This window comes from Lycium barbarum, chromosome 2 (genome assembly GCF_019175385.1).
Source record: "Lycium barbarum isolate Lr01 chromosome 2, ASM1917538v2, whole genome shotgun sequence".
NCBI lineage: Eukaryota > Viridiplantae > Streptophyta > Magnoliopsida > Solanales > Solanaceae > Lycium > Lycium barbarum.
The window spans coordinates 6,497,331-6,511,714 of NC_083338.1; the positions used below are offsets into that span (position 1 = coordinate 6,497,331).

Here is a 14,384-nt window from a genome sequence, read left to right on the forward strand (position 1 = left end):
TCTGGCTGGTGCTTTGCAATACTTGACATTCACTCGGCCTGACATATCATACGCTGTCCAACAAGTTTGCTTGTTTATGCATGACCCCAAGGTCCAGCATATGGAAGCATTAAAACGCATTTTGCGTTACATTCGAGGTACGATTGACTTTGGCACACAGTTATACAAATCTCCTATACAATCACTCCTATCATATACAGATGCTGATTGGGGAGGATGTCCAGACACTCGACGCTCCACGTCGGGCTATTGTGTCTATCTTGGGGATAACTTGATTTCTTGGTCTTCCAAGCGCCAACCTACTCTATCTAAGTCCAGTGCTGAAGCAGAATACAGAGGGGTTGCTAATGTTGTCTCTGAGTCTTGTTGGATTCGTAATCTGTTGCTTGAACTCCATTGTCCTATTCGTAAAGCAACACTGGTCTATTGTGACAATGTAAGTGCCATTTACTTGTCTGGAAATCCGGTACAACATCAACGCACCAAGCATATCGAAATGGACATTCACTTTGTTCGCGAGAAGGTTAGACGTGGCGAAGTTCGTGTCCTACACGTTCCGTCCCGTTATCAGATTGCTGACATTTTCACCAAAGGTCTTCCGCGCGTACTATTTGATGATTTTCGCGACAGTCTAACCGTTCGTAAACCTCCCGCTTCGACTGCGGGTGTGTGTTAGAATATGTAATAAGTAAAATATATTTTGTAATATTTTGTAATCTTCTATTTTAGGATAGCATATGTTAGTATTATTTAGCTCCTAATTTGTAGCCTACAATTATATTGTAAATCATGTATATCAACCCATTGATGGGAAAAGATTATTCAGGGAAAACACTTTCTTACAATTCAATTCTGTCGTGTTTACATAGTCAATGTAATCCATGTTTCCTCCAACGTAATGCTTATCTGGTGTACGCTTCATAATTCCCCCATGATAAATTTTCACAGTGACAAGCGACGACTCGGTTATTGAATCTGAAATTTCAAATAGTAAACTTCATAAGGTGTTGTTGCAGACAAAAATATTATGTATTGGTTGTTTCTTGAAAACGAACTAACGCAATTAACTAAAAGCTAAACATTAACAATAGTAAAAACTAACAGACTAAACTACTTTGCCAGAGAAAGAGATGCCAAAAAAATCAACAAATTTCGAAAAATTATTTCATCAAAATAAATAATACAAAAACGTGTTCTGCTATGTTGTGCTTTAAATTTAGATAAGAAACATAATACTCAAATTCTAACCCAAAAAGATTCTACAACCTTAAAATAGAGAAAAATTCTCACCATAGAAAGAAGGTGATTGTGTATCACTGTTGTGCCTTAAGAACATTATTACTTCCTGATAATTGTTTGTTGCTATAGATACGATTCAGACTTGATATGCGTTTGTTGTTCCAATTTCAACTTTTGGCTTCAATAGGGCTGAGTGTTATGCTCTTTGGAAGAAAGGAAGACAGAGAGACAGAGCATAGTCTAAGTTTGGAGGGAAAATAGTGAGGGAAGTGTGATGCACGTGAGGAGGCATCTTCTGTTAAAAAGTAACGGTGGTTAGCACTTATGACTAAAAGTGCACCACTTTATTAAACAAAAAGGACTATTAGTGTTCCATGTGAAAGATAATATATGATTTGGGTCTAAAGACAAAGATATTGTATGATTTTGGGTCTTTTCTCGAGCTTCTTAATAATAAAAAGTTGATAAGTTTAACAAGAACTTTAACGCTAGAGATCGCAAACAATGACCACGACCTCTACCATTATCGTCCTGCCTCGTCGGTTTTTTCTTCAAATTTGAAAATGCTACCACCATTACAGTTTTCTTTCTTTTTTCAAATCTGAGTTGGTCATTCTTGTTAAATTATGATTTTTCTTTTAGAAGAGAACAAATTGGTATGAAAGAAGAAAAGAAGAAATGGGGGTGGTAGCGGACGACAGGTACTGTAGCATTCAATGGGTTTAGTTGGGGGGGGGGGGGGGTTATTTATTTTTTGCATAAAAATAATTTTCTTTTTCTTTCACTCGTAAAATGTTTTTAATCATTATTTAGGACCCAAATGTCACGTGTCTGCAGTTAATTCGTCACTTTGCCACGTTAGTATAGGTTGAAGTGTTAAAGTTGAATATGCGGACAAATTTATGTGTTTGTGGAACTTAAGCCTAAAATATAACTTCAAGTTGAATTTGAAATTTTCATGGCCAAGCACTTTTCCAAATAAATTGAAAAATCCGAGAAAAAAAAATAATGAATAATTCTTATGGTCAAACGGGTCCCGAATCTATATATAATATAAAGCTAGGCATAAACAAGGTGATGTGACACCTCTCTATGACCTCTATTCATATTTATCTTTTTTTGTGAAATTTTTGCCTTTTTTCCAACAACTTCTCCCATTTTTTTTAAGGCTTATTAAATGAAAATTAGCTGAAATGATACGGTAGGCTTAGTAAACCATATTTATTCCTACTATCATGTAGTCTCTTCAGTTATCTAAATCAGTTACAAGAATATAATAACATAAATCGTTGTATTCTGCCTTTCACACATCAATGATATATTACGTTTTTGCTAATTTATTGTCATTTGATAGATAAAAGAATAAAACGTGGTAACGTGGTATTTGGTTGAATGCTACCGTTTCTGTAGTGCTTTTATTGCTTTCCCTTACTCATTCATTCTCCAATTTAATTCTCACTCCATTTGATGAATATTAACCGTTCCTAATTGAAGATTGTTGTTGTCAATTTTATGGATGGCACAGGTATTGCATCTTACTCCAATAACCTTAAAATTTTATTTATTTTCTCGCTGTTAGATCCATTTATTTATATTTTTTCTATTATCGTTTTGCTTTAGCAGATTATCGATCGTTTCTAAGTTTATCGGCACGAGATATTTATCGTTTCGAGATAAAATCAAAATTTGAAATTGCTGACAATAGTTTGATACGTAATTTTCTTGGACAAAGTCGTTTTAGGAATTGGTGGCTGAAATTCATCCAAATTTATTATATGTTGAAATGATGAGAACTTGAATCGGATTTCGCTCCTGAAAAGAAAGAAAAAAAAGGTCTCCTTTTTCTTCCCTTACTTTGATTACCATCTGTTTTCTAAATATATATGTTTATCTTGCAAATTTGATTTTGGAAAGTTGATCTTTGTTGTTTGCTTCCACAGAAGACAAGAAATGTTATAGCCAAGGTTCACTTGGAAGTCAGAGAAGTAAGAAAATAGATTATTCTCCTTTTGGTATTTCAAACATGAAAGGGAAAAAAAAAGATATTATTCAAATATTGCTTTCTTAATTTTTTAATAAAATGAATTACGATTATGAATATTTGTGCTTTTCTTATAATATGGGAATTAGAGGCAATCAAGAAAGCCGCATAAGTGACTATATAAGACAGCTTAATTTTACTTCATATTGATTGTTTGTCTTACCCTTTTGATAGATGGACTTCAAATTCTTATTTGTTCATTTGTTTATTTCTTTTGATTCTTTTGTTTTGTTTTTCCTGGATGGTTAGCGATGTGTGATTAATTGTCAAAGAATATAGATGTTGAAAAGGAAATTGTCTCATTGTATAGAAATAGACAATTTGTTGCTTTCATTTCAATTATTCAACGAGCATTTGTTTATCATAAAGTTTGATTTAATTTTTGAAACATAATATCCGTGATTATATTTAGTCTTGACATAATTGATTGGCTAAAAAAATTAGAACTTGAAATATCTAATTTTGGGTTTGACATTTAGTGCCAATAAAAAAGAGTGAATTGTGTAGCAACAACTTTTAATCAGGATAAACTCAACTTTATTATTAGCTGAAATAATATTTTAAACGAACAGTTAGAATATGAGCATATGCAGATTAAAGAAAGTAAAGTTAAATTACCACCATTAATTCTACATTTATTAGAGTTTACAAAGATCTTGAAATTTAAAATTAATTATGTTTAGAATGTGTTGGAATGCTTGGATATCTTTAGAGATGAAGGGCAGGGGCTGCCCGGTGCATTAAGTTTCCACCTAGAATTTGGGTGATCGAACCACAAGGGTCTATTGTATGCAGCCTTACCTGATGCTATTTTCACGGCTCGAACACGTGACCTCCTGGTCACATGGCATCAACTTTACCAGTTACTCCAAGGCTCTCCTTCTCTTTGAAGATGAACAAACTCATGTGATCAAATTAAATGTTGTACATAGTAATTTCCTACTTTGTATGGTATTAAGTGTAAGTTTGATTTGTTAGAATGGTATTTGCAAACCTTGATTTTGATATAATTTTTATTATTAGTTTTAGTGAATTAATAATGAAAAATAAAATTTTGAAATTGGCTGAAACTACAACTCATGAAAACAAGAAGATTATAATTATTATTATTATTAAGAAGCGTCTGTTCTGCGGTGATTACAAGCACCTGATTTGTTGCCCGATGATACATTTTATTGCTAATAAAAAAAAATCATTCATATATATTATCTTCTTAATGTACAACTAAAAATAAATTTAAATATGCTGTATGCTAAGTAGAGTTGTAAGATGAAATTTATGTAATCCTAAATTTACCTACTAATTCTTTTTAACTACTCATTGAATCTTTTTTAATTAGATAATAAATAAAATTATATAAGTGTATGATTTAGCTTTTGAATTGACTTGAATGTCTTTTTTTATAATAGAAATGAGTGACAATATTTATTAAAATATTGATATTTATGACCGCGCAAAGCGCGGATAAATTTACTAGTTGCTCGGTAAACCTGACTCTTTGTATGGGAAGTGAGGAAGGTTGGGGGGGATGAAAGGAAAAGAATGGGAAAGAGAGATAATTTATTTCCTTTGCTTGATTTGTGAAGAAAGGTTTGAGAAAAACTGGGTAGAGAAAAATTAACCTTTTTTTCTATTTCAGATAAATATCCTTAGGTAGTTGTAGATTGTACTGAAAATTATTATTTTATCTTATTATATTCTTTGTTTTTTCTTCCTTTTTATAATATACTAATGTAACTCAAATTGAGAGGCACTAATAGAGTATAATAAGTTGCTCGTAAGATAATAATAATAAATTAATTGCAAGCTTACTAGTACATCAATAATTATAATATCATAACTCATCGATCATAAAAAAAGACAATTTGATGCACTAAGCTTTTGTTATGCGAGAAATTTGGAGAACAACCGGACAACAGTCATATTAATTTGATTAGCTTATTGTTCATGACAAATTTCATGTACGTAAACTAATAATTGCAAGCACGAAACAAATGAATTATAGAAGTGTTCAATACCTGTGTTATGCTTAGTTCGAGGGAAACAAGTCCCCAATATGATGACAGTGTGACGTGTTATGCTTAGTTCGCATAGTACGTGTTAGTCGATGTAATGCAAGAAAAAAATATTTTACTATTCCCTTCTTTAATCGTAATTTTCTTCATATGCTTTTTATATATTTTAAATTATTAATTATGATCACTTATAGCATTTTTTACATAGTTTTTAAATATATATATTTTATTTTAAAAAATTTAAAGATTGTATGCTTAAATTCACGATCAAAACTAACAAGTTTGAATCTCGAAATGCAAAAAATATTACACAAATTGAGCCAGAAGGAGTAACAAAACTTATGAATACGATTTTGACCATATACGGAGTGATTATTAATTAAGCAAAAGGATGGGTAGGTCGTGAAACCATACACGCAGTGATTATTAATTAAGCTCGTAAGAGCTAATAATGAAACAAAGATGGCAAAGAACTTTAGGAATGTTTGATTTGATTTAGGAAAATTACTTATAGTCATTATATTATTAAGTGAGTTTATTATACAATCCATCCAAATTAATAAGTTACTTATTGAAGTAAAAGGCACAACAGTTAGTGGTTAAAACATACCCGAACTATCCCGCTTTTTACGAGTTCATGTCCTAATTATCGGCTGTTTCCCTTTCTTACCTAAACTATCATCATCTAATTATTAATACATACCTCAAAAAGTTGATTAGACCAACTATTATTTATTCCCTTTTCCCACCTGAAAACTCAATTAGGTGTGTCTTTTAATACATGGATGGTGATAGTTTGATAGGAAAAAAAGAACATCTGATAGTTGGGGTGTAAAACTCGCAAAAATGTAATAGTTCGAGTGTTTTTTTATTATTATATCTAATTACAAATATATAATCGACAAACCTAGGTTTAATGAATGAGCGACTCACTAAATTAGAAAACCCGATTAAATCAAGTAACTGCACATGAATAAAATGATTACCAAAAAGAAAACACAACCACAAATGAGTTGTCATACATGATAGTACCATTTACTTACAAAACCACGGTTTTTTGTTTCAAATACTCTTTTTGTTTTCTATAAATTTGAAAAGAAAATGGTCAAAAAAAAGTTTCATTCACATTATAGTTGTCTTATATCACTAATTAATTAGTTGTCCTATATATCCATAAATCCTTCATTAGATTCACAAAATTTGACCTCTCCTCTCACTCCAACAACGTGTGGATGCAGCTTCACGATTTAAACCTGATGAATTTCACCTTTAAAGTTCTTAGCAGGCGTTTAGCCAAAGGATTTGTGGTAACGTCCAAATACACTCCTCAAAGAGAAAGTGTACACGATCGTATGCAATATATTTACCCAACTATGAGTCGGGGTCGATCCCACAGGGAACAATGTGCTAGGCGATTAAGAAAGTAAGGAACTTTCACCAACTACGCTAAAGCCAAACGATGGATAATATTTTGGGTTTTTGAGAAAATTATGACTAAAGCGGAAATGTAAACTAACCTAGAAAGAAAGTAAAATGATCAATGGCCACAAGTTTGGATACAAAGGAAATTACACTCAAGTAACGATCCAATGTATTTCACGATTTTACAACTACGAACGGGTTTATGTCAATAGATAATGATATCTAAAATCTCATTGAAAGTCTTCCAACCAAATCAATGAATTTCACTCTAAGCTTTTCCAAGCCTTAGAGTGTGATGTTAGGCACAATCAACTTAACCTCAAGTAACTATCCTCTTCCGAGCTCAAGTTATTAGATGAGTTTAATGACCCAAATTCTTGTTAATTAATCTTTCCCAACCTAGATTTCCTTTTCCAAGCTCAATCTAAGTAAATGGGTGAGTCCTAGGGTTAGCTAATCCCTTTGGAAACATTCAAGAACGAGATTAATTAAATCAACAAAGACCCACTTCAATAGCAATAAGAACCATTCAATACATAAGCACAACAAGAGTTTCAAACCAAACTTTAATCAAGAATACTTTCATAAACGAGATTCAAGTTATGGAATAGAAAGCTACACACTTAGATATACAATACAAAGCAAGGAATTGAAGAAATGAATTAAAGGTTTAAGAAATACTCAACCAAATCTTCAAATCTTCAACCCCAAAGTGTGGTGTAAAAACTAGTCTCCAAACTTGATGAAAAACTGCCAAAGATGTCTATTACAAAACCCTAAAAGAGTATTTATATCATTCCAAAAACGGGAACAAAATCTGGACCATAATACCCTCTTGCACAACATGCTGCACCATGTGCTACTCGCGGGTTCAACATGCTGCACCAAGTGCTGCTCGCGGATAGTGCATGCACAAAGTGCTGCACCATGTGCTGCTCGCGGATGCAACATGCTGCACCATGTGCTGCTCGCGGATGGTGCATGCACAAAGTGCTGCACCATGTGCTGCTCGCGGGTTCAACATGCTGCGCCATATGCTATACTCTGCGTGTAGCATATGGTGCCAGAAAGTATGAATTTGCTCTATTTTGGTCTGTTTTGCTCCGTTATGCTCTCCGGGCATCTTTTCCTACAAAACAACATAAAAACACAAAAAGTAACAACAAAAGTGCTTAAGGAGTCACAAAAGCTTAAGGAATTAGCGTCGAATATCGCGTAATTTCACGACTCATCAATTTGGGGTCCCAATTTCAAATTTTAATTTGAAATCAGCGTTTGCCTATGAAATTTTTTAAAAAAATAAATTTTAATTTCAAATCATGATTTCAATCCCAAATTCTCTAAAAAGTAGAATTTCAAATTTCAAGTTGTAATTTTAAAAATTTTTAATGTAAAACTTGACTCATAAGTTTATATTTTGTGAAAAAGACACATCATTGTAAAATTTACAAAAAATGACTCATGCTCAACGTGAAGAAATAGTTCATATTGTGTGGAATGATTACTGGGGCGGCTCAACGAATCTCGTGGCCTAAGGCAAAACTATATTAAGAGGCCCTTAAATTAATTTTATAAACTTTGTACACCAATTTTTTTTTAAAATTCTAAACAACAAATTAATCATTTAAGACAAAAAAGTATAGTAAATTTTAAAAAAATGGAAGGAGAGAACAAAGAATAAAGTGGTGGACTATGATGTTAGGTCCAAACTCAAAGTGAATATTTTGATTTGACTATCATCACATACGAGAAAAAGAAATGAACACATATATAGTTTAAGTTTTGAGCATTGACAGTGTCAAAAATACTTACACCTTCTGATCAATTTTAATAATAATTGTAGTTCATTCTATTAAGTGGCCTCATTGGTGAATATCTAAAATAGCTTGTATAGCCTAATATAGCATGTTAAATTACACTAAAAGAAAACCCAATCCGTGAATGCTTTTTTGTTCATGCAATTCTAGAGAAGATTGTAAAAGAAATTCATTATATTGTCAATGTATATAACTTAATTCCTATATAAAAAGGATAAAATTGTAATTGATGAGTAAAGAAAATATACTAATTAATGAGTGAAGAAAATTATCATAGTTTATGAACTTATTGGTATAAAATATTCTTAATCAAGTAACAAAAAATATAATATAACACTTTAATTTATAATTATTATTTATATAAATGATAGTATGTAATAATAATAATAAAAAAAAAAATTGGGGCCTTCAAATGTTGGGGGACTAAGGCAACAGCCTAAGTGGCTTAGCATTAGAGCCAAACCTGAATGATTATATTAAAGAATAGCTAATTACTACTATTGTTAATTATTTTGACTAGTGGATCTTTAAAATTATATGTGTTTGAAGGTTTGAAATAACATGTAAATGCAAGTATTTATTTATAAAATGAACATGAAGATATGTGATTTATTAATGCGGCGCTTTAGGATATTCCGATATCTTGATTATGAATTATGATTTGCTCATTTGGTGATATCTTGTTTATGAACTATGGTTTGCTCATTTGCTGATATCTTGTTTATGAATTATGGTTTGTTAATTTGGTAAGATTGTATATAAGAATTAAGAAAGTCTTGATAGTTTTCACAAATTATGGGCTTTCATATTTATGAAAAAAATACAACTTAAAAAATTCAAATAAACTCTCAACTTCAAATAAATGTTATTCCAAATCATGATTTGAAATCAAATCCAAAGGGACCCTTAAAATTGAACTCTTTGTAAATTATACACACACTCTCCACGCTGAAAATACTTTGTTACTACTTTATAGACCACGATTTTTATGAGAGGGGGAAAAGAACAAAAAGGCACTCATTTCTTTGTTTCACATTTGCATTACCTGGCCTTATTCATTCAACTCAAATATAACTAAAATCAGATTTAGAAAATCCAAACTTATTCATTAAATGCAAAGAGGTGACGACCATTTTAAGAAAAAACTTAAAGCATAATTCATGACCAAATGATTAAGTTATTCTAAAACACACTATTTTTTTTTCTTAAAACATGAATGAGCTTGAAGAGGATATGTTGCTTGTTTGTTCAATTCGACGCCATGGATTAGAAAATTGGGCAATGGTGGCTGCCGAATTTTCCTCTGCCATTTTTCGTCGACGACATAGAATTCTTAACTTGTCGCCTATAGAATGTCAGGGCAACTACGAGGATTTAAAAAGACGTTTTAAGAGTTGTGATGCGATGGATTTTAATAAAGATGATGATGAGATCGAGTTCATAAAGCTCATGGAGGATAAGCTTATAAAGGCTTATGTAGTTGCTTTGAAAGAGGACATGAAACTAAAGGAAGCTTCAATTCAGTATGATTAATCTTTTTTTTTTTTTATAATTAGCAAATAAAATCCGTCTTTTTTTATTTTTCTTGTTTATGATGCTTGAAGAATTGTGGGTTTTCTTTCATGTATGATCCTCGTTTATATAAGAGGTTTTAAGAAAAATATAAAGATAATTTAGGGGATATAAATCATATTCAAAGGATAAATCTTCTCTAAGGCTTAGAAGTTAGGGCACAAATAAAATATCACTAATTGGTCGTCGGTACAATCAACCACCCTAAAGATGCTTCAATTCAGTATGATTAATCTTTTCTTTTTCATAATTAGCACGAAAAAGAATTTCCTACTTTTTTTTAGATTTCATTTTTATTTTTATGATGCTCAAAGAATTTTGGGTTTTCATAAATTTCTTACCTCATTTAGATGATGATTTTCAAAAAATGAAAAATTTATTTAGGGGACATAAAACATTTCCAAAGTTACATTTCTTCTCTAAAGCTTAGGAGCTAGGGCACAAATAAAGCATCACTAATTGGTACAATCAACTACTAAAATATATATTTTTTTCGTTGAAAGGATGATAAATAAATATATTAGCGATGTGAAACTAAAGGATGATTCAATTAAAAATGATTAATATTTTTTTTATATAATTAGCAACAAAAAAAATCCCTCTTTTTTCATTTTGATTCTTTTTGTTTATGATGCTTGAAGAATTGTGGGTTTTCACTAATTTCTTGTGTTAACAAAATTAGGGGACATAAAACATATTTAAAGGTGTGTCTGTATCTTCTCTAAAGCTCAGGAGTTAGGGCATATAAATAAAGTATCACTAATTGGTACATTCTACTTCTAAAATATTAAACTTTTCTTTGGAAAAAATGTTCTAGATTCAAATTCTATTACTAAAAAAACGTAGCAGATAACTTCTGTTGCTAAACATCAAAACTCCATTGCTAATCTTATTTAGCGATCGATTAGGAGCAGATTATCAAAAAATATTACTAGCGACGCGAAACTAAATAATGTTTCAATTTGGTATGGTTCATCTTTTCTTTTTTTATAATTGGAAAGAAAAAAAACTCTTTTTTGATAGTTTTTGCTTATGATGCTTTTAGAATTGCGGATTTTCATTAATTTCTTGTGTGATCCTCATTTATTTAATGGGGTTTTAAGAAGAAGATTATTTAGGGGATATAAAACATACTCAAAGGTATATATCTTATCTACAGCTTAGGAGTTAGGGCATAAATAAAGTATCAGTAATTAGTAGAATCTACTACTGTGCTATTGAAATAGTTTTTTTTTTTTGGAGAAAATGTTCTAGATTCCAATTCTATCACTACTAAAAAAAAGTGAAATTAACAAAGAAAGCTTCTATCAATCATATTTAGCGGCGAATTAGAGATAGATTATCAAAAAAAATGTTATTAGCTCTGGATTTTCTGACGATGAATTTCGTAGCTATTTCATTTTTTCTTATCGTGTATAAAAAGCACTAATTGATTGTTATCTTTAATAATTGGCCCCATATAATGATACAGTAGTTTTGGCTTCTTTTATTGTCCAAATTGCTTTCTTTTCCTTTTTTTTTTTTTTGGTACACTGGAAAATGCTTAAATGAAAAAGTATACTTTTATAAGTTATATTGCTTAAATTATGAGGAGCAAACCCCCATATCTTCAACTATGTCTTTAATTCCATACTAGCAAAACTCTTTGTCATGTTTATGATCTTTATTTTTCACGAGTGATTATTTGTCTCTCTCTAAATGTGTATATTATTTACCTGGATGGTTTCTAATAAGTATTTAATAATTTTCAATAATAGTTCTACGAGGGTGAAATTGTATATCCTCATTTTTTATAAGTTTGATAGCAAGAAGGCAACCTAATGACTGATATTTTTATTTATATCATGTCTATGTAGGAAAATTGCTCTCGATTTCTACAAATTGGAAGCAGAACACAGAATAGAGTTAACTGAGGAAAATGATGATAAATCTATAGACAAAATATTGGAGAATATGAATCTTAATGAAGATTTTACAAGCATCCTTCATGTGTTGAGATCTCACAAGCATTGCTGTCTTTTTGAGTCTCGACTTCCCAGTCAGGTAAATATATATAACTCTTCTTCTTTACTTAATTTTCTAACTCTTTAGCGAGAATTGATGTTATATTTACTTAAAAAATCAGGAATTATCTACAAAATTTATTGCCAATCTATCGCGAAATAGCTTGTATCTAGCAAAAGTTTTTTGCAATATTCGTCGCTAATATGTCGTTCACTAGGATTAGAGAATTTTTTTGATGTTTAACGACATAAGTTATTGTCTATAATTTTTTCCCCCTTTTTTTTGGTAGTGATTGATTTACAAGAAATTGGCACATGTTTTTTCCACAAAAAGAGTCTTTTTTATGAGTTGTTATATATAGATGTGATCATGGAATAAAATTAGCCCTAACTAAGGAAGAAGTTTATGCTGTGGAAAATTAAAAAGAACTTCCTTTCTTCTATTTCATGTGACAGTTTAATTCCCTCTTTAATCTTTTCTAAATAAAAAACAGCATCTTTCTAACTTAGAAAGAAATCACTTTAAATTTTTAATTATTTTACCCTTAATGACATGTTTTTTATAACCACATAAATGTTACCTCCGTCGTTTTAATTTATATGACATAACTTGACTCGACAAGAAGGAAAGAACTTAAAACTTCTGATCTTAAACACGCCATAACATTTATGTGACTATAAAAACTTCTCGTGAATAAATGAAAAGTTTATAGTTTGATTATTTTCAAATGTAGATATATGTCTTTTGTTTTTTAATGGACTGAAAATAAAATAATGACCTGGAACGAAAGGATAGAGTATCCGACATGTTTAAGATCATAAGTCATGTTTTTTTTTCCCCCTTAAACTTCAAATGTAGAAATGTGTCTTTTACTATTTTTTATGGATTGAAAATAAAATAGTGAACTGGAACGAAATGATTGAGTATCTGACATGTTTAAGACCAAAAGTCATGCTTTCTCTCTTTCTTAAACTATCATTTCCAAGTCAAATGTACAATATCACTAAAATGAAACGGAGGAGTAATATACTATGTGCATTTTGAGAGATCCGAGCTGTATGTAATTTCATGCATGAGCAACTTTAATTGCAAATTTGCAATCCTCTTTTGCATTATTAAGATCCTAACACTTAGGTTAATTGCTTATTTGTGCTAATTTTTCGTTTTTTCAGGGAGAACAACATTATCACGATCAAATTAGGCAACACATGGATTTACAAATTATTCAAAACAAGTTAGAACAAGATGTTTATTCAAACATGGAAATTGAATTCTTCAGAGATCTCTTGTTGATGTTCAACAACGCCATCATTTATTACCCTGAAGAAACTCTTCAACATTCAGCCGCACTTGAACTCAAAGCCATTGTTGTGAAAGCAATGGGGAAAAAACCCGAAAAACCTGAGAAAACCTTAGTTCATCGCAAAATTATGTCTGGAAAACCTGAGAAAACCTTAGTCCGTCGCGAAGTTGTGTTTGGATTAGCTGCTGAAGGTAACACAATGATACAAGAAAAGTTACTAAAAAGCCGGAGACCATATAAACCGCGTAACAAAGCTCTAGAATTTGGTGAATCATCAGTCAAGAGAAGGAGCGAGAGAGTGAGAAGTAACGCTAAGGAATTGAAGAACGACCCTGATTATGTGTGTTACGGTCATAAAGGAGAAAGGACAAGAAGGAGCAGGAGGAAATAAAAATGAAAATAAGGTTGGGGAATAATGTAACAAGTGAGGCTTACTAAGTTGGTAGAACGCTTTTACTGCATGTCAGTGAATATATAACTGATCTCCTAGCACTAGTTAATTGTCTGTTTTTCTAAGTTGTGTGTATTTTGAACAAACAAAATAAAAATGTTGCATAACTGAATTAGCATAATTAGCATAATTCAGTACTTGATGATCTGAACACTTGTTGGTGTTTATTGAGCTCATGGCTATTAGGTCTTTCTTTTCCTTCATGGAAGAGTTCAACTTAAAGCAGTACTTTATTAGTACTAAGCTTTGCATTAACCTCTTTACTTCTTTTTTTTTTCCTACTAGCTGCTGATTATACTTAATTTCCTGATATTTAACTTTTTTTGTTACTCACTTGGTGTTCAATATCCGTATGGGGTCCGACTAAATTTGTATTTGTGCTTGAAAATCCCATATTTGAGTGTGTGTGTTAGGCCGGGGAAGTTAAAATAGGGCTGGCCAGTGGGACGGGATGGGACGGGACGAGACGGGATTAAGGGGACGGGGATTTGGGGGGATGGTGAAGTGGGTCGGGATCGAG

At 31.4% G+C, this 14,384-nt stretch overlaps 1 protein-coding gene across 1 annotated transcript; it reads left to right on the forward strand.

Annotated features, from left to right (window-relative positions):
- Positions 1-9,603: 9,603 nt before the first annotated feature.
- Positions 9,604-14,076, forward strand: LOC132629262 (uncharacterized). The gene is made up of 3 exons (XM_060344967.1): positions 9,604-10,057; positions 11,963-12,149; positions 13,283-14,076. The coding sequence occupies exons 1-3, from the start codon at positions 9,747-9,749 to the stop codon at positions 13,802-13,804; spliced, it is 1,020 nt and encodes a 339-aa protein (XP_060200950.1). The 5' UTR covers positions 9,604-9,746; the 3' UTR covers positions 13,805-14,076.
- The last annotated feature ends 308 nt before the right edge of the window (positions 14,077-14,384 follow it).